At 41.3% G+C, this 19662-nt stretch overlaps 1 protein-coding gene across 4 annotated transcripts in view; it reads left to right on the top strand.

Moving 5' to 3' along the window:
• Nucleotides 1–19662, top strand: part of OSBP2 (oxysterol binding protein 2) — a 219053-nt gene that overhangs the window by 79335 nt on the left and 120056 nt on the right. The window contains exon 1 of one of the 4 annotated variants that reach the window (XM_075272661.1): nt 10358–10849. The exons of the other annotated variants lie outside the window; for them this stretch is intronic. Within the exon in view, the coding sequence (XP_075128762.1) occupies nt 10771–10849 (79 nt within the window). The 5' untranslated portion in view covers nt 10358–10770. Of the gene's footprint in view, nt 1–10357; nt 10850–19662 lie in introns of those variants that run through there. 4 annotated transcript variants of the gene reach the window in all.

Below are 19662 nucleotides of genomic sequence, written 5' to 3'. Positions count from 1 at the left end.
CATGTTTCAAGGTGTTTTCCTACTGTCAGAGAGGTGGTATTGAGTGTGTAAAGTGTGTAGTTGTTAGGCTGTGATGTTGGGGTAATAGAGGGTCTTTGGTGTGTTAGATGCCCCCAGACATGCTTCCCCTGCTGTCCCAGTGTCATTCCAGAGGTGTTGGCATCATTTCCTGGGGTGTCATAGTGGACTTGGTGACCCTCCAGACACGGATTTGGGTTTCCCCCTTAACGAGTATCTGTTCCCCATAGACTATAATGGGGTTCGAAACCCGTTCGAACACACGAACATTGAGCGGCTGTTCGAATCGAATTTCGAACCTCGAACATTTTAGTGTTCGCTCATCTCTAATAGAATCCCTTTAAGGGGCATTGTATACAGCAATCTTTTGCCCCCATACTTGCTTCAATATGTACAAATTTTGAACAAGTAGATAGGCCTACAGTTCATGTTGTGAGTACCCCCGACTTGACACTGAACCAACTTTGTAGAATAAAACTGTCCTAAAAAAAGGAGTGCAACAAGCCAAGAGGCAACTGAATTAGGTAAAGAACTCTAAAAACCACTTTGTGTATTTTGCAATTTTTTTTTCTAATACTGATCTGCATCTCTTAGGTAAATACTTGAAAAATATCCAGGACCCATTATGAAGTGAGGGCGGCAGTTTAGGTCCCACCTGTGCTCTACCCAGTGACCCAACCATAATATACAGGAACATGCTGCTACTTATATGTTGGTTTGCGTCTTTGGAAGTTTACTTTTGGAGAAACCTGACTTGGTAATGAATAGGGGACAACTTCCTTTCCTATCGTGACATCTCTGCTACTAAAGCAACAAAGTAAGGACATTGTAGTAACAAACGTAACAATACACATGCCTACATGTAACAATTTCCTGTGTGAACACAAAAAAGTATAGAATAAAAAAATTGAAGGAGCCCCCAAGTATTTTTTTTTTTTAAATAATTACCATAAAAAAAATCAAGACCCTATACAGCTATGTATACAAAACTATGCTTACAATAAAACCTCTTTTATACAACCACCAAAAGTTGCATTGAAAAATGGTCTTTTGTGGAAGCAGTGTTCTCAAAGAAAATGTCCATTATGTACAGTGTTGGCCAAAAGTATTGGCAAATCTGTCAGATAATACTCATGTTCTTCCAGAAAATGATTGCAAGCACAAACTCTTTGGTATTAATATCTTCATTTATTTTGCTTGCAATGAAAAAACACAAAAGAGAATGAAAAAATGTCAAATCATTGATCATTTTACACAAAACCCCAAAAATGGGCCGGACAAAAGTATTGGCACCCTCAGGTCCCTGAAATTTGAAGGGTGCCTTCTCCAAACTGCCATTTTGAGATCTCTCCACAGGTGTTCTATGGGATTCAGGTCTGGACTCATTGCTGGCCACTTTAGCAGTCTCCAGTGCTTTCTCTCAAACCATTTTCTAGTGCTCTTTGAAGTGTGTTTTGGGTCATTGTCCTGCTGGAAGACCCATGACCTCTGAGGGAGACCCAGCTTTCTCACACTGGGCCCTACATTATGCTGCAAAATTTGTTGGTAGTCTTCAGACTTCATAATGCCATGCACCCGGTCAAGCAGTCCAGTGCCAGAGGCAGCAAAGCCAGTGGCGGATCCAGGGTTTGCGGGGCCCTGGGCAATTGACTTTGGCGGGGCCCTACGCGCAGCACGCCACAGCAAATTAGGCCCCGCCCACTTTTATGTTGACTCCGCCCATTCTCATTCATTTTTCATGTGATTCCACACAGTATAATCCTCCTACAGTCACCCGTAAATTATATGTCCCCCCTCCATCTCTCCCCATTTTCATATACACCCTTCATCTACCCCTAGTTTCATGTCCCCCCCTCTATCTCTGTCCCCAGTTTCATGCCATTCTCCCCCTTTATCTGCCCACAGTTTCATGTCTCCCCCCCGTCTCTGCCCCAGTGTCATGCCGTTCTCCCCCCTTCATCTGCCCCAATGTCATGCCATTCTCCCCCCTCCATCTGCCCCAGTGTCATGCTGTTCCCCCCCTCCCCTTCATTTGCCCCCCAGTTTCATGGGCCCCCTTCATTATGTTCCACCTTAATATTTAATATAAAACAAACACTTACACTCACCTTCTATCACTCACCTTCCATCGTTCCCCCGACGCTCCTCTCTCACTCCAGTCACATACGCGATGCAGGAGCTGTGACCTCAGCTCCTGCTTAGCTCCAGCCCGGCTTGCGTGTGTAAGCGTGATGTGATGACGTCATCGCGCCTACACACGCAAGCCGGGCCGGAGCTTTAAAGCAGGAGCTGAGCTCACAGCTCCTGCTTTAATCGCGTATGTATTCAGCTCATCGGCGGACCATTTTATTAGGGCCGGGCCGCGGGGCCCTCTAAGCGCGGGGCCCCGGGCGGTTGCCCAGCTCGCCCGGCCCTGGATCCACCCCTGAGCAAAGCAACCCCAAAACATCAGGGAACCTCCGCCATGTTTGACTGTAGGGACCGTGTTCTTTTCTTTGAAGGCCTCTTTTTTTTCCTGTAAACTCTATGTTGATGCCTTTTGCCAAAAAGCTCTACTTTTGTCTCATCTGACCAGAGAACATTCTTCCAAAACGTTTACAATTACATATATGCACACAATGCACTTGTGCTTACAGAGAAGGACTTAAAATGTTCTGTTCAGATTTACAGTACTAGAAAGAATGTGTTATAAGAAGAGATGAAATTGTTCTATTACAAGTGCTGTCAGACAATATAGATTATGACCTAGCAATGAAAGGGTTAACTGTCTGCTCTGTAGATTCACTGACTGAACCTGTCCTATGTCTGTCTACTCGATTCTATTCTAGCATTGCACTACTAATACCAGTGTATTATTGCTTGATTCTCCTTAAATACTTCTGGAACTATTGTTCAGTTTTCAGTTCTGACTTGTGCTGCCTATAGCCTAGCTAATAGGATAGCATTAGCTATGAGATGCATTGAGATCGAACACAGATATGTGTGCATTTCCCCCATTACAGCAAATAAAGGTTCATCATAAGTGCACGAGCATATATAGCAGGGGTAGGGAACCTTTGGCTCTCCAGCTGCTGTGAAACTACAACTCCCATCATGCTCCATTCACTTCCATGGGAGTTCCCAGAACAGCAGAGCCAGTATGCATGCTGGGAGTTGTAGTTTTGCAACAGCTGGAGAGCCGTACGTTCCCTACCCCTGATATATAGTATATATGACCTCAGTATTGTAAGATCCACCTACCACTGCCTATTGGCTGACATTGTCAGATGTTGTTATCGCATGATACATATTGCACACATGACATTTTCTGCTCTGTATTTCCTAGTCTAGCACGTGACAGTGGCCCTTTTCTCATACCACTGCCTTTTTTTTTTGTTTGAAGTGAATCATTTGTTTGGTTTTGCTAAACCACAATTAAGTTTGTTTTTGTTAATAAACCGTATTAACAATTTTGTAATATATTTTCGGGACAAACCCTTCTCAATACAAGCCGATTTGCACATCTCTACCGTGGAACTGAAAATATGTTGTTACAAGCCGTGGATTGTGAACCCACTGTGACATATCACCTATTTGGTATTGGGCCACTCCCAAAAGTATTGTCTAGGGGGGCATTCACGTGGAGTAAAGTGGCACTGATTCTGCCATGATAACTCTTGGCAAAATCAGCGCTGATAAAAAGATTCCCATTGAGTTCAATGGGTTCCATTTAACGCGCGTAACACATTGAAATTAATGGGGATATGGGGATCTGGACTTCGTTGCAGGGAGACTACCATGTCGCTTATTCTCAGAATGGTTAAAATGTAGATCTGTCATTAGAAATGTGGTTTGGCTAAGGGGTCTTCTGAAAGAGTTGTTTTTTTGTTTTTTTTTTAAAGGTTTTACCACTGTATTTGGTATCACTGTAATTGCACCAATAGAGAGAATAAACTAAACTTGTTATATTTTTCCATATTGTATAAAGTGCGGGATAAAACACAAGTGAACACAAGTGAAATTGCTGTTTATCATATTTTCCCCCAATGAGTTATATGTAAATGAAAGTTATGCTACTGAGAAAAACAACTTGTCTGGCAAACATCAAGCCCTCATACAGCTATATTGATGGATACAAAATTCATTGAATGCGACAATGAAAACATTTAAAAATATGTTGGCCCTTCACCTGTGGTCAGATAATCTTTGAGGGACCCTTAGAAAAAATAATTTGTCCTCATTGGGGTCATGTGGTGAGTAGAAATGGGGGGCTTAGGAGCCCCATTCTAGTGATCATTAGTAGAGATGAGCGAGTAGTGTTCGATCGAGTAGGTGTTCGATCGAATACTACGGTATTCGAAATACTCGTACTCGATCGAACACTACTAGCTGTTCGAAGTTTAAGGTTCGATGCAGAACCAGCGTTGATTGGTAGAATGCTATACATTCTGCCAATCAATGCTGGATCTTCTCTTATCTTTAGAAGTCTTCTCCGTGCAGCGTCCCCGTAGCGTCTTCCGGCTGTAAGGCTCTGTCGGCTCTGCTCTGCGCAGTTGGCTCTGCCTAGGCCCCGATGCCTAGGCAGAGTGAATTCCAGCCGAAGAGGCCACGGGGGCGCTGCGCCGGGAGAAGACTTCAAGGGGAATCCAGCCCGACCGTCACTCGTGGGCTTGGTAAGTATAATTTTATCGAATGTTGCCTACCCCTGAAACGAGCATTTCCCCCCATAGACTATAATGGGGTTCGAAATCCGTTCAAACAGCCACACAGTGTGCGGCTGTTCAAATTGGATTTCGAACCTCGGACATTTTAGTGTTCGCTCATCTCTAATCATTAGATGTATCAGTGGTTTAGTTTCCACCTATCAGACATTTAGCACTGACTCTATGGATAGGTGATCATTTCCATTGTGGGAGAACGACTTTAATTTGCCAACACTATGATGGATTATATCTGACACCTCCCTGATCTGTTTTATTTCCACACTTTACTGTGACTGCTGTTCCCAATTTTCTTCATTAACATTCTAATATTGATCTGTTGTCCCTTTGTGACTTATCTAACAGTATCTGTAGCCGATTTTCTGTATTGTTGTCTTGTTTCCAATGAAGTGATTTTCTCTATTGATTGAATACATGCGGGGGTTCTTGTGTAAATTATCTGGCTTATATTTTATCTCCTACAAGAGTTCCCAAGATGCATATTAGGTTATCAGCCTGTGCCTCTTAATAAATTCATTCTTCATTGTTATAGAAGGGGAAATGGTTAAGCTTCCTGCTGGCATTTGTAATGTGCCATGCTGAGCAGATGCCCAAAATTAACACCTGCCCTATGTCTCCCTGGGGAAATGTCAGTTTTACTGTACAAAAAATGCAGAGATGGATAATGAAATCATATCTGCCCTGCGGTAACATCTAGAAACATACAGTCTAGTTGTCATTACTATAATAGCTAACTACCTGAGATGGCTCATCAAGTGGAAAATCTTGTCTTCAGCTCAGAATCTTTGGTACTGTCTTGGCTTGGCGGTGATATATGTATATTTTGTGCGTGGGATAAGAACATAGTAGGATCACACCAAATCTCTGCCAACATCACGTTTGCATATCTTCCTTATTAACTGAGCATTTGCTCGATTTCTTGTGAAGTTGTTTATTTGGCTAACAATTAACATTTTAGTTAAGAATTTAAGAATATTAAGTAAAATTAATTCTTACCGGACTGATGTATAGAAGAAGGGAAAAATGTCATTTTGGGTCGAGGTCAAGGGATAAACTGCTTTGGGGCTTGCCGTAAATGTTTGTGATGGTCATGGACATCTTCTTTAGTAAGTGTGAATAGAAATGTCTATGGCCCCTTTTCTTCTGCATCACCTCAGCTTGTCTTGACCCAATTTTGGCATTTTTCCACTGTGAAAAATTGCTGGAAAATACCTGGGACTGTGTACTTTTTAGTACCTGCCTGAGATTAGGTAACAAGTGAACCAAATCGTTCTAGAAGGTCACATGTCTAAAATACTTCAAAGCTAATTGGTTGTCACTATAGATAACAACCGGCAATGTGAAAACGTACTTTATGCCATAATCTATACTTGGCCTCTTGATGCTCCAACTACCCACTGTAGGTGTTACCTTCTCTTTTGGGTTCATGAGACTTTGGTCTACTGGTCAGTGGATTGAGCGGGCACTGGAGCTCTGGAACCAGAACATTTGCAATACTGTTCACAGTCACTACCCAATATTTGGAGCTATGCCTGTTCCTGTGTCCATTACAGAGTTCTGTAGCCCCCTGAATCAGCAGATTTGTGGGGGTGCTGGGATTCGGATCTCCACCAGTCTGATGACCTTCCCTAAGAATAGGTCATTTTTATTGAAGTCCTGAAAGCCCTGAAAAACCCCTTTTAAGATTTTTTTTTCTATCACGAAAGTGTTTTATTATCAATTATCATGAATATTCTGAACCGTTTTGTGCTTCTGAATTATACACAGCATTGCAGCTATTTTAGTAGACTTTGGAGCATCAGCATTTATAGAATATCACATGCCAAGCTAAAAGCATTTTATTAATTTCATTATTTTTGTGTACCAAAAGTTATATTTAGCTTCTTGGATGACTTTATGAATAGTGTTCCTCTAGAGGTCCTGACTGCTTTTACGAAAGGGGTTTTCCATCTTATAAAATGATGGCATGTCACTACAATATGTTTGGGACTTCCACCAATCCAAAGAATACATGGGCTGCTGTGTAACTTTCCCTACTAAGTACTGCATGTCATCGGGGCTCCACTCCAGTTCCTTGCACAATGGGTGGCCAGGGCGGCACTCTGGAGGAAAAATACAATGAAAGTGATGCAATGCTAAACCAGGGCTTTATCCCTCTTATTCTCAGAGTCATAAAGTGATGAATGAATGTATAGATCAGAAAATATATAAGAAAACCCTATAAGCTCTCGAATGGCATGGTTAGAATTTATGTAAGCGTAGGTATCTATTTTTATGGCTGGTTGTACACTTTGATCATAACCAACCCATCTGCATATTTGAATGTCTTATCATAAAATAGGTATCCTTGGAAGTGAAGCTTTTAGTAGAGACAGATATTTTCTTATGGCCCCATACACACAGCCATTTATTATCATAGATCCATATAGGGAGCCATGAGTCCTATGACAGAACTCAGATACTATACCCACTGGTTTTACAGCCTGAAAGTAATGGGTTCATGAAGGCCACAATCAGCATATGGATATCATGCATGTGTTGTCAGTGTCATTTCTCCACATACCTGTAGATGCCTATGCCCATGTTATGTAGCCTAAAGGCTGAGAAACCATAAACATTTTAAGGCTGTGTTCACATCTTCTTTTATATCTGTCTTCCCAGGCTTCTTTTTGATAACAAGGAAGGTTTAGGCAACAGGACCATGGTTACCGTCGAATACTCAGGTTGAAGTCTGTAATACCCAATTAGTACACGATGAGCTCTAAACGGATTAGTTGGGATCACCTTAAGATGCATTTGTTGTATCAGTTGTGGCTTCAGAAGCCTTGATGGTAGTCCTAATAGACACACATACAGTTTAGTTTGAGGCATAGCATCTTCAGATGGATTCTCAGAATATATCATTATTTTTATTACATTATTATGCTGCTATGTTTAACCTTGAGTATTATTATATTGTTTCCATACAGATATTATTGTCCCTGAATGGTAGTCTGTGCTATTATAATTTTAGGCCACTGCTACATTCGCAGGCTTCTGACCTCACATCTCCCAGCATTCATCCTGTATATGAACATGGCTTGCTCTGGAAATTTGCATTCTAGGAAGTGTAGTCTTTAAATCAGGCACTAGACAGTAAGCTGATACAGATAAAAACTAACTTTCCCAGAATGCAATGTAACTCTATTATAGCAACTTATCTAAGATGTTAGAGAGATATCTGTCAACCAACTGTTCCAATAACAGGCCGCTGAACTGTGAATGTGGGTCTTGGCAGTCAAAATATCAAACAAAGTGTATTCATGGCCGATATTAGGTAAGTGATGTCAAGCACCAATGAGGAGAGTTACTAATCCTATACAATTGTGAGACGGTGTAAACTAGACAGTCTGAAGATGTGCCACATTTATCAGAGTAGCTCATACTGAGTGATAAATGTTCTCCAACTTTAGAACAGTAGTTCTAATTGTAGATAAAAAGCAATAGAGCAAACAGATCTCCTTAAAAGCATATATTACAAAACTCCTTATATTCAAAACATTTATAAAAAGTTATTAACAACTAAAGAGTAAGGATGTATAGAGCAAAAACGCTGCTGAATGTCCACAAGAACATTCAGCAAACTACACCCCAAACTGGGTGTTTTTAGCCTGTGTCTTTCCTGCAGATTTTCAATCTTTGCATTCAATAAATGACATGTTTAAGATCTAAAGAACAAATCACCTTGCACTCGAAATTATTTACGCAGCATGTGGATGGGAGTTGTCGATTTCACACTGTGGCCTAGATTTACCATTGTGACCAGACACTGATGTAAATGTGGTAGTTCTTTGTAGCAGTGCGTTGCATCTTTGCACATCTTGTTTGTTCTAAAAAATTTTGGCCTGTTAGACATGTGGGTTTAGATTAAAAAAAAAAAAAAAAAAAGGGGACAAAAATACGCCAAAATTCTGTCTAAAAGTAAGACAACTAAAAGATGGTATAAACTTAGACTATCTGAAAATACACCCGATGTTTCATTCGGCATCACCCCCTGTGATAAATCTAGTGCACTTTCAAATACATTAGTAAATCTGGGCCAATGTGTTCCCCAATGTTAGGAATAATTCTGTCTCAAAATATTTGGGAAATTTTTGTACATTTTAAATCACACCCCTTTCCTGCTAACCCCCCACCCCACCCCAATTGGTTCAAGGCATACATATCAATGTTTAGATGCAAGTCAAGCCAGAATTCTGTTATATTTAGGTTACTAAATTGTTCCAAGTAAATTACAAAATGACAGTCAATGTATATTGACGTCAAACTAGTTTATATGGCAAAGCTCACATTTCCATCTAACGCTAGGTTCACACTGTTCTCTCTGTTAAGCTGAGTTCACACAGGGTTTTTTTGAGCAGATTTTGCTGCGGCTGCCTCCTCAGAATCCGGCTCCAAAACACGCCTCCTGCATCAGTACACTGGCATCCAGTCGCGGCATTCTGCTGCAGATTAGGCCCAAATGAATGGGCTTAGTTGGGAGGGAGTCTTCACGGCGGACACGCGTCAGATTCAGCTGCAAAATCCGTGTCAGCTTGCGGAAAATAGAAGTTGAATTGAAATCAATGGGAGGTGTTTTTTGGAGCCAGATTCTGAGGCAGATTCCACATCAAAATTCGGTCCGAATAACTCCCCATGAACTCAGCCTTATTCAGACAGAGAGCCAGACTGCTAAAACAAAAGTTCCACACAGACACTGGTGAAAACCATTGGGGGACTATATTTGGGGTCCACTAGGTAGCCGCCATTTTCAGGATGTGAATGTGCAGAGATTAGTCCTCCGTATAGGACTTTTTTCTCTGTTTGTTTTTGGCAGTTTCTGCGACAAAGTCTCCAAGGAAGACTCCAGTGCAGACGTGAACCCAGCTTGAGTCTCAGCTAGAAGTCTCTGTTTTTGTACCGTGTTAGCCAGTGGTTATGAATATAAAAAAAATAAAAAATAAAAACAACTTGCAAGTCTTCAGTAGGTGATACCTTTTTTAATGGCTAACTCATAATGATGACAGAATATGACGTTTCGAAGCTTACTATGAAGAAGAAGTTCAGAGGAAGCTTTGAAACGTCATATTCTGTCATCATTATGAGTTAGCCATTAAAAAAGGTATCACCTACTGAAGACTCGCAAGTTTTTTTTTTTGGTTTTTTTTTTATATTCTAGAAGTCTCTGACAGATTTTTTTGTAAATGCTGGATAAAATAGCACCATATAATATAGTCAGTGGGTCCATTGGGCACCTTTGGAGATCAGCATGTGATATATTTTACACTGCCATAATTTTTGTTTCTCTGTTTATGCAAATGTGAACTGAACCTTAATCAATATGCCCCTAAGAGTCTGTCCTACTGTAAGTACTTCAGTTTCTTCCCCAGAAACCAGCCGTAGGAATATTAAATCCTAATGCAATGATGATGTCATGCTGATCCAATAGCATCTGAAATATTTTAATTTTATATTTAATTTTTAAATATTTATAATGCAAGTCTCTAATATAGAAGTTGTATAGCAATTCACAAAATTATAACATTTTAAATGCCATAAAAATAATCTATTATAATATTCACAAAAAGATTTTTTTTTTCTGTCAGCCGTACGCTAATTCTCTTCCATGATATTTTCATCAAACACGTTCAATAGTCCATTAAGCGAGTGCTATCCATTTCGTCCTGCCCTGTACAGATGTGTAGATTGGCTCCATCCTGTCTGTTCTCAGCACGGAAGGAGTTAAAGCATGCCTTGTATACTGAAGTGAGCCCTGATGCATTCTGGTAACAGGCTTTGGTGATTCCCGTTAACTTGTATGGCTGTGCTGCATTGATAAGAGCATGTGGCAGGAATCTCCTCTGTGCTACCGCAGCTCTCAGTGCAGCGATGCAACTAACGGCTCAGTGACTGAGACAGCCATGTTCACAGATTCATTTTATTTCATTGTTTTTTAGAATTTTTTTTTCAACTTTATTCATCACCTCAATGTTAACGTGAATCATTTTGCTGCAGCCACGAGCTTCCTGAGGGAATGAAGGGCAGGGGCTGCTGGGAGTCGCCATCCGCTCGTTCCTTCTGCAACACCGGCTGTCTGAATAAGTATAAGAAGGGTTAGTGGCCTCCCCGGCTTGCTGACACAGGCTCTGGTTTTCTGCACTTCAGGGGGAAAAAAAGTGATCTCCTATGGGTATTGTTATTGCATGATTGACTACGTACACGGACAGGAGGCGGATTTAAGCAGCATGCATGTGTATGTGTTTTTATTTTTTTTCCTTCTGGTACACTGGCTGTTCTGACAATGCAGCAGGGTTGGCTTCATTGCCTCTGACCTGTCATGTGGTACGTTGTAATTTGTAGGCGAGGTGGGAAGCTGTCTGGGATCTATTCACCTCTGCAGGTGGAGATGGGTCTGCACAGGGGGATTTGTACCATGACGGAGCTATATGGTTCAGTGTGCAACTTTTACGTCAGGAGACTAATAGCATCCATTTTGTTTCCTGAAAATGCAAGCAAAATTATGACGTGCAGGATCCGCAAATGTACAGGATGCTTATGAAATTTTAATCCTGCTTGACTGCCTTCATTTCAGTGACTTGCTATTCTGCAGCATGCATTTGAGTAGCTAGTACAGGAACGCAGGGTGACCTTCATTGTCATTTGCTGGTTGTTATTGTGGTGGTGTCGGCTACGTTATTTGTAGTGCCATGTATTGAATGAATTCCTATAATATAAGAACATTTGTAACTGTGAGAAATAATAGCATGATATGGTAAAGAGACATGAAATATACCATAGGCAATATTTTATAGTAGAATTCCTAGTGAAAAGTAAGGGTCCATTCAGACGGAGGAAAATGGTGAGGAATTTCAGCGCTGATAAAAAGCCTCCCATTGATTTCAATGGGTTCCTTTTTCTGCCCATTGAAATCAATGGGAGACTTTTTTTCAGCGCTGAAATTCCACACCAAATTCCTCACCATTTTCCTCCGTCTGAATGGACCCTTAGGCTAAGGCCCCAAGTTGCAGAAACGCAGCTTTTTTTGTTGTAGGTTTTGCTGCCTTTTTTTGAGCCAAAACCAAGAATGGCTACAAAAGGAATGGAAAATGTATAGGAAGTTCTTATACTTCTACCGTCTGCTCAATCCACTCCTGGCTTTGGTTCAAAAAAACGCAACAAAATCTGCAACAAAAAAAAGCTGTGTTTCCAGAACGTGGGGCCTTAGCCTTAGGCTGAGTTTAGACAGGGTTTTTTGGTCAGGATTTTGATGCGGAATCCACGTCAAAATCTTCACAAAAAAACCATCTTCCATTGAAATCAATGGGTGTTGGTCATTTCTTTTTTCCACGAGCGGTTTGTTCCCGTTTGCGGAAAAAAGAAGCGTCATGCTCTTTCTTCAGGCGGTTTCCATGGCCGGTTCAGCTGCGGACGTTCGCCTGAGGACACTTCCTCCCGAATAGGCCCATTCATTTGTGCGTAATCCGAAGCAGAGTGCCACTACTGGGTTTTTTTAGTCTGGAATCTGAGGCGGCCTCCGTGTCAAATTTCGGAACAAAAAAACCCATCTGAACTCATCCTAAGAAGTACTTTGTTGCTGGTGTTGCTGGTTGATCTTCTATTTCCTGACGTTGAACTTACATGGGGTTAAAAGATGCCAAGTTGTCCATAATCCATCCCAATAGTTTTCTTTCTTGTCCAAATGAGTCAAAAAAATAAGATGTGCAACCCTATACTTTTTCTAACTTTTCCTGCATTTTTTTCTGCCTAGAAAAGTGGTAAAAACAATACCTTGTGAGGTGTCCACAATAGCACTCCAATATTAAAAGGGGTTTTTCAGGGTTTCAATAAAATTGTCCATGAGCAGGAAAGAGTATTACAGTTAATAACAAAAATAACATTCACCTGTCAAATCCCCTACTGCTCCACCGCTGCCCCTTTTGTGGTCCTGTAGAGGCGGCATCATGTACATCATTGATGTCACCAATGCAGGCCTTTCCTGGCCACAGTGGTCACATGCCATAAAATGCAAGCGTCATACTGCGATCAGGGATTGGCTACAGCAAGTATGTGAATGATCTAAATATTGCATATAAAACAAGAGCTCCTTTACAACTGCATTATAGTAATTTAGGCCATGACTAGTATTTTCATATAGGGACTATCATTTGATCATCCTGGTGAAGCTGGATTTTTTTGGTGTGGGCCACTGAGCCTTAGCCTAAATTGGCATGCATGGTATAACAACTTGTTCACTTGTGCCCAATGTCATAAAAAATCAGTGTATCGTCCCTTAGGCTGATGCCCCACGTTGCAGAAATGCAGCTTTTTTTATTGTGGGTTTTTTTTTTTTTTTTTTAGAGCCAAACCAAGAATGGCTACCAAAAGAATGGGAAATATATAAGAAGCTCTTAGGGTAAGTTCAGACTGAGTTTTTTGGTCAGGATTTTGAGGCCGTATCCGCCTCAAAATCCTGACTAAAAAAATGTCTCCCATTGAAATCAATGGTAGCCGCTCAGAAGTTTGTTTCAGGAGCCGGCTTGTTCCAGCTCCCGGAAAAAGAAGCGAGGTACTCATTCTTCAGGCCTTTTCGCCTTGTGATTCAGCCCGAAGACACTCCCTCCTCCGGATTAGGCCCATTCATTGGCCCTAATCTGAAGCAGAGTGTGTGGCTGGATGTCAGTGCAGTTCACCAGCTTTCAGTCACGGCTACCCATCTTTTGGACCGGAACCTGAGGTGGCCTCTGCTTCAGGTTCCAGTCCAAAAACCCCCGTCTGAACTTACCCTTACACTTCTATCTTCTTCTCAATCCACTCCTGACTTTTGTTCAAAAAACCGCAGCAAAATCTGTAACAAAAAAAGATGTATTTCCGCAACGTGGGGCCTCAGCCTTAAACAGATTGTACTGTTAAAGGCTAAGGCTCCGCGTTGCTGAAAGGCTACTTTTTTGTTGCAGGTTTTACTGTTTTTTTTTTTTTTTTTTTTTTTTTTTTTGCCAAAGCCAGGAGTGGATTGAGCAGAAGTGAGAAATGCAAGGGCTTCCTGTATATTTCCCATTCCTTCTGTAGCCACTACTAAATTTGTTTAAAACCCCCCCCAGCATTTCTACAACATGAGGCCTCAGCTATAGACAGTTATTCCCAAGGCAGAATATACAGAATAGGGGATAAATGTCTGTCCTGTCCATCCAACGCCTCTGATCCCCACCAATCACATGAACCCCATGTGACCATATACCGTATTTTTCGGACTATAAGACGCACTGGACTATAAGACGCACCCAGGTTTTAGAGGAGAAAAATAGGGAAAAAAAATTTTCAGGCAAAAAATGGTAAAATATTTAATATATGGGAGTTGTAGTTTTGGAACAGCTGCAAGGCCACATTGACAGGTGACCCTGCAGCTGTACGGGGACGCATAGGGCGTTTTTTTTGTGGGGCCAGGTGTACTTTTTAGATATACCATTTTGGGAAATGTTTATTGCTTAGATCACCTTTTATTTAATTCAGAGGCAAAACAGAGAGAAAAACCCGGCAGTTTAGCACTTTTGATTTTGACGTTCACTGTACATAAAAATATTAGTAGACCGGGCATTTTCAGACACAGGGATACCTAATGTGTATGTTTCACAGTAATGTTATACTTTTATATGTATTCTAGGGAAAGGAGGTGAACTTTTATTTATTTTATTTTTTATTATATTTTTTTAAGTGTTTTTTTTTTTTTTTTTTTTTTTTACTATTTTAATATCCCCCGCCTAGGGGGCTTGAACCTGCAATCATTTGATTGCAAGTCCCATAGATGGCAATACAAGTGTATTGCCGTCTATGGGAGATTCTATACATTACTATCGCGGAGGGTCATAGACCAGCCGCGATAGTAATATATATCTATGACAAGCCTCGGAGCCTTCATTAGGCTCCCAGCTGTCATCGGAACAGGTCGGCTCCTGCGGCCTCGCCGTGCAGGAGCCGGCCTGCATCACTAAAGGTATGGGGCCGGTGGGGACCGGCCCCGGGGCTAACTGACTGCCGGGACCTGCGGAGGAGGAGCGGATTTACAGCATGGCCGCGCTACTGCCACTGCTGGTTTTCTTCAGCGGCAGGAGCGTGGCAATCTGCAGGCCCCGGCAGCTAAGACAGTCCCCGGCATCTGCTGTAATAGACCGGCGGATGCCGGGGAGTGTCTTAGCTGCCGGGGCCTGCAGATTGCCGCGCTACTGCCACCGCTGGTTTTCTTCAGCGGCAGGAGCGTGACTATACTGCAGACCCCGGCAGCTAAGACACTCCCCGGCATCCGCCGGTCTATTACAGCAGATGCCGGGGACTGTCTTAGCTGCCGGGGCCTGCAGATTGCCGCGCTACTGCCGCTGAAGAAAACCAGTGGTGGCAGTAGTGCGGCCATGCTGCAAACCCACATTCAGACTATAAGACGCACCCTCATTTTCCTCCGAAATTTTGGGGGAAAAAAGTGCGTCTTATAGTCCGAAAAATACGGGTAAATAGAATGCCAAGTAACACATGCAGGTTGCCGCTAACTACTTTGAGATTGACAGAGATAACTGAATAACAGTGTTTGGATCTCCTGAAGCCCCATGGTACTGGATGGAGTGTAAGGTGACACGTGCATGGCTGCTCCATTTATAAAGGGGACCTAAAACCTCCATTCTCCTGATCAGTGAGTGTTCCAGTAGTCAGATCATCACCTATTAAACACGTATTCCCTATCCTGTTGATGGAGGACACTGTCTGTAGTGGGACAACCCCTTAAAGTGTATCTCCAGTTATGAAGAACGTTCCTTTAATGACTAGTGCATTTAAATATAGGAAACTCTGCAATATATCTTATGTAATATATAACTCCCATAGAAATGAATGGAGGGGTGCATGTGCTAGATAACAAGTTGAGGTGCTGTGAAGGATGGTGAGTAATATGTATGGTCACATGTCCCCACCAATTGCATGAAAGCGGTGTTTGGAATGGACAAAAAGATGGCCAAGCAAGGGAGAATGGCTTCAATGGGACACTACATAAGGGACTATATTAGGAAGTGCAAAGTAAGGATTTTTATTATACATATTATGGCCAATACCGAATTTCTATTCAATTCTAAGTGATGTAAAATGCCTATTTTGTCATTCTAGAAACTTCTGTTGTCCAGATTATGAAGTATATATAATTCGTCCAATCTAGTGGTTTTCAGCAGAGATCACATTTAATGTAGAAGAACCAAGGCTCAATAATTCCTACAAAGTGTTCACTAATAATGAATAGGATAACGTAGAAGACAATGGTAAATTATAGACCTTTCTTAGTAACAGGTTCTTAGATGGTTAGGCATTTCTCTCTCGGTAATTCCTGTCTAGTAGTCTGTAATTTTACATAATTATTACACTTTAAAATAAAGGTGTTTAAAAATATGTATATATTTGATTATTACAATAATTACAAGACCGTGAGGTCAACCACTTGCCTGATCGTGTATTCTAGTCAATGGGCAACCATGTGGTTTAAGGACAATGTGAGGAGAAAGTAGTATTTCGCTATTCTATCGCTGCTGCTATTCCTTGATTGTTGAGTAGGGTTGAGCCGATTTTGAGATTTCAGGATAGTTTTTAAAATCTGATTTTCGATCATTTTCCATTCGAACCCAATTCCGATCCCAATGCAAGTCAATGGGATTTTTTGTTTTATAATCGGAGATCGGATTTAAAAAAATATCCTATTCACTACACAGCATGGAGTCTAAAAATTGAACGCTTTGTTAGAATCCACGCTGTGTAGGGATTAAAAAAAAAAATCCTCTGGCTACTTAGTCCCCCCTGGTGTCCACTTACTTGCACAGATTGCTGGTCCGGTCCCCGCTGTTCTCGGTCCTCTTCTCGACTTGCTGCTCCCGCCTCCAGCAATCTGTGCAGGTGAATGTTAGCTACTAACGATGTTATCTAGTCTCCCATTAGAAAGAATGGACACAGCCGGCGCGCAGGGGGTTAAGTGGCCGGACGCCGGCATAGGCTGTGTGCCGGCTGCATCCATTCATTCCTATGGGACCTAGCTAACATTGTTACCTTTTCCCACAAGGCTGAGCCAGTAGCAAAGCATTGTGGGAAATAACCTCCAACCTCGATCCCGCCTAAAAAGAACTTGATCGGAATTCCGATTGCGATCGTGAAATTTACTCGATCGCCGATCGGAATCCGATCTTTTCCAATCACGATCGCTCAACCCTATAGGCTACTATTTCAAAAACTTGCCTGGTTTTGAAAGTTGAAGCATGCCAGAATCATTGGTGTTTTCTCTATAGGTTTAATAAGGGGAAGAAAATCCCCAGAGAGAAACTCTTTTCAGCAGTGTTTCGTTATGTGGGGCCTTATGGGGCAGATGACTGCATGAATGGTCAGTGTGCTATCCTGATAGCAGACTGACCCATTCATTTCTATGGAACTGTACACATGACCATATTACCCAGTTCCATTTGCAGGAAAACAGTCCGGGCTGTAAAATATGGAACAGGTACTATTCCTGTCCAATTTTGCAGCCCTGCTTTCGTGGCTTCTATTCATTGAATGAAGGGGGCCATAGAAGCATAGGTGGCACATGGATGACATCCGTGTCTCCCCGTGTGCTGCCCATGCCGTTCTTTCATGGCAGCTGCTTGGTACACACTGGCTAGCATCCACCTGCAAAAAAAAAAACAAAACCTGTGTGAACATACCCTTAGGGTACATTCACATGTGGCAGACTTGCTGGACACATATCTGTGACTGTCCCAGTAATCTAACTGGGGCTTGTAGAAATCCATGTGCTTGCAACTAGAAAAAAAAAAAACCTTATTCAACTGATTTTTAGGTGTAGAAATGTATTTAATAAATCTGCCACTTATGAATATTGTCTTAAACTTTGCATAAATCCTTAGTACAGTATGTGTGGAGTAACACTATTTCTGACCATTGTGTCCTGTCATTTTGGCGATGCAGATTTTTTTCTGCTTTTATTTAAAATTCATTTGTTTCAGGAAACAGAAATTCTATATTAGTCATGTGTGAGATTATTTTAGAGTGCTGGCAAGCATAGCCCTCGAGTACTCATAGACATCTGTTGATTGGAGATTGTTCCTACATATTTCCGGTTGCGCTCGCTCTGTCGCTCACTATTTTGGCTCATTGAAGTTTGAGGATGAATTTGTTATGTTCTAGTGAGGCATCTGGCTTGTCTTACACCAGATGGACAGTCCTGTTGATGTGATAATGTCACACCACTATGCAGATCTCCAGAAAAGAAGCTAGGCATCTTGATTTTTTTTTTTCTTACCTGAATACATGTTTTTGCAAATCTTCTGTATACACACTATGTATGTAAAGGGTGAGCACATGCTTGCATATTTCAAAAATTATTTGGAAAAGGCTCCAAAACTCTGAGGTCACTAAGTTATGTCATCTATCTTCTATCTATAAAAGAAATACTCATCTGCCAGCATCTTGATACATGGATGGAGTGCTTTTTATTGGACCAGAAACGCCACCAATATCTCATCTGATACCTATTTATATAAGGTCAAAATATAATGCAGCAAATGACATTATTGTCATGTTGTATTAAACAAACCAGAATAGAATAAAATCTTATATATATATATATATATATATATATATACATTGTTTTGTTTTTTTTAAATGTTGCCGTAGCGTACATTCACAAGTAGTGGTAGCCACATGCCAGTGGCAATCATGCAGACATGTAGTTTGTGCGCTTTCCAAGTTCATTGATAATGGCTACACAATTTTTCAGCTAGACAGCAATTTTAGTCTCAGAATTACAGAGCCATTAAAATTGATTGATAGTGGCTGAGTGGTTATGCGGGTAAAATTGATGTTTACCTGCCAAATGATGCGCCATTAACAGTCAGATTGGAAACCTTTACAGACTGTCCAGACTGTGCATAAACAGCTCTCTCTGCCTTTGTCTCAGCTGGAAATCTCAGCATGTTTTCAAGCAACAGTTATCAACTGATCTACCAGCCAGTCAGCTGTATATAAGCAGACACTTGTTTCCTTCTATCTCTCAGCCATGTTAAGTCCAATGTACACAGTCTGTGTCACATTTCCTGGATCGTCTGCACTGAATTCACATCATGGTAATTGAGGATGCTGTGAGTTCCCGAACTGCCATTGGACTATTGTCCCATACTTGAACAATGACTTGAGCATGGGTCAGTGGGGCTGTAGTAGTCCAGGTAGTTGAATAGATGGGTCGCAGATGGTCCGTGAAGTGCAGCAATGTTTCTTGGAGCAAACATGGCTGTCTAACGGATTATGAATTTGAGGAAGCGTAGTCGGTGCTACTCATCATCTCCAGACACCTACTAAGTTGTCCGTCAACTTATCGACATGGGCCAGGTGTTCCAAAGATGTAAAATATATTTATAGTATTCATATGTTTTTCTTTCACTGCAATCTACAGACCTATACAGGAATATACAATTCAGTACTTCCTAGAATGCAGACATCTGTTTATCTACATTTGTTATAGACTATATTTTAGAAAACAACTAGAAATAGAAACTGAACATATGTCTGTGTAATTCCTGTAAAATGTGTTTACTTTGTAGTTTTATCTGTAAGCGACCTCAGAAGTTTGAGTTATTTTAACATATTTGTTGTCAGTGGAGAAGATTTACCGTCAAGTGTAAGTTTACACCACCTGTGAGCTAGCTTAGTTTCCGATGAAAAATGTGCCAAAGTTTTGGCACATTTTTGTTGCACGGTGTCACATCTTAAGCCACACCCCTTTGACGGAATCCACCTCCTTTCTGGTAAGCTCTACCTGCCTTTCATACAAAGTGCAGAAACTTCCAAAGTCTGAATAAAGAGTTAATAAATGATAAATGTACAACATGTACAATGTTTTCAATAGTAAATCTTTAGAACA

The sequence above is a fragment of the Leptodactylus fuscus genome, chromosome 1 (genome assembly GCF_031893055.1).
Source record: "Leptodactylus fuscus isolate aLepFus1 chromosome 1, aLepFus1.hap2, whole genome shotgun sequence".
Lineage (NCBI taxonomy): Eukaryota > Metazoa > Chordata > Amphibia > Anura > Leptodactylidae > Leptodactylus > Leptodactylus fuscus.
This window is presented reverse-complemented; position numbering and strand designations above follow the sequence as displayed.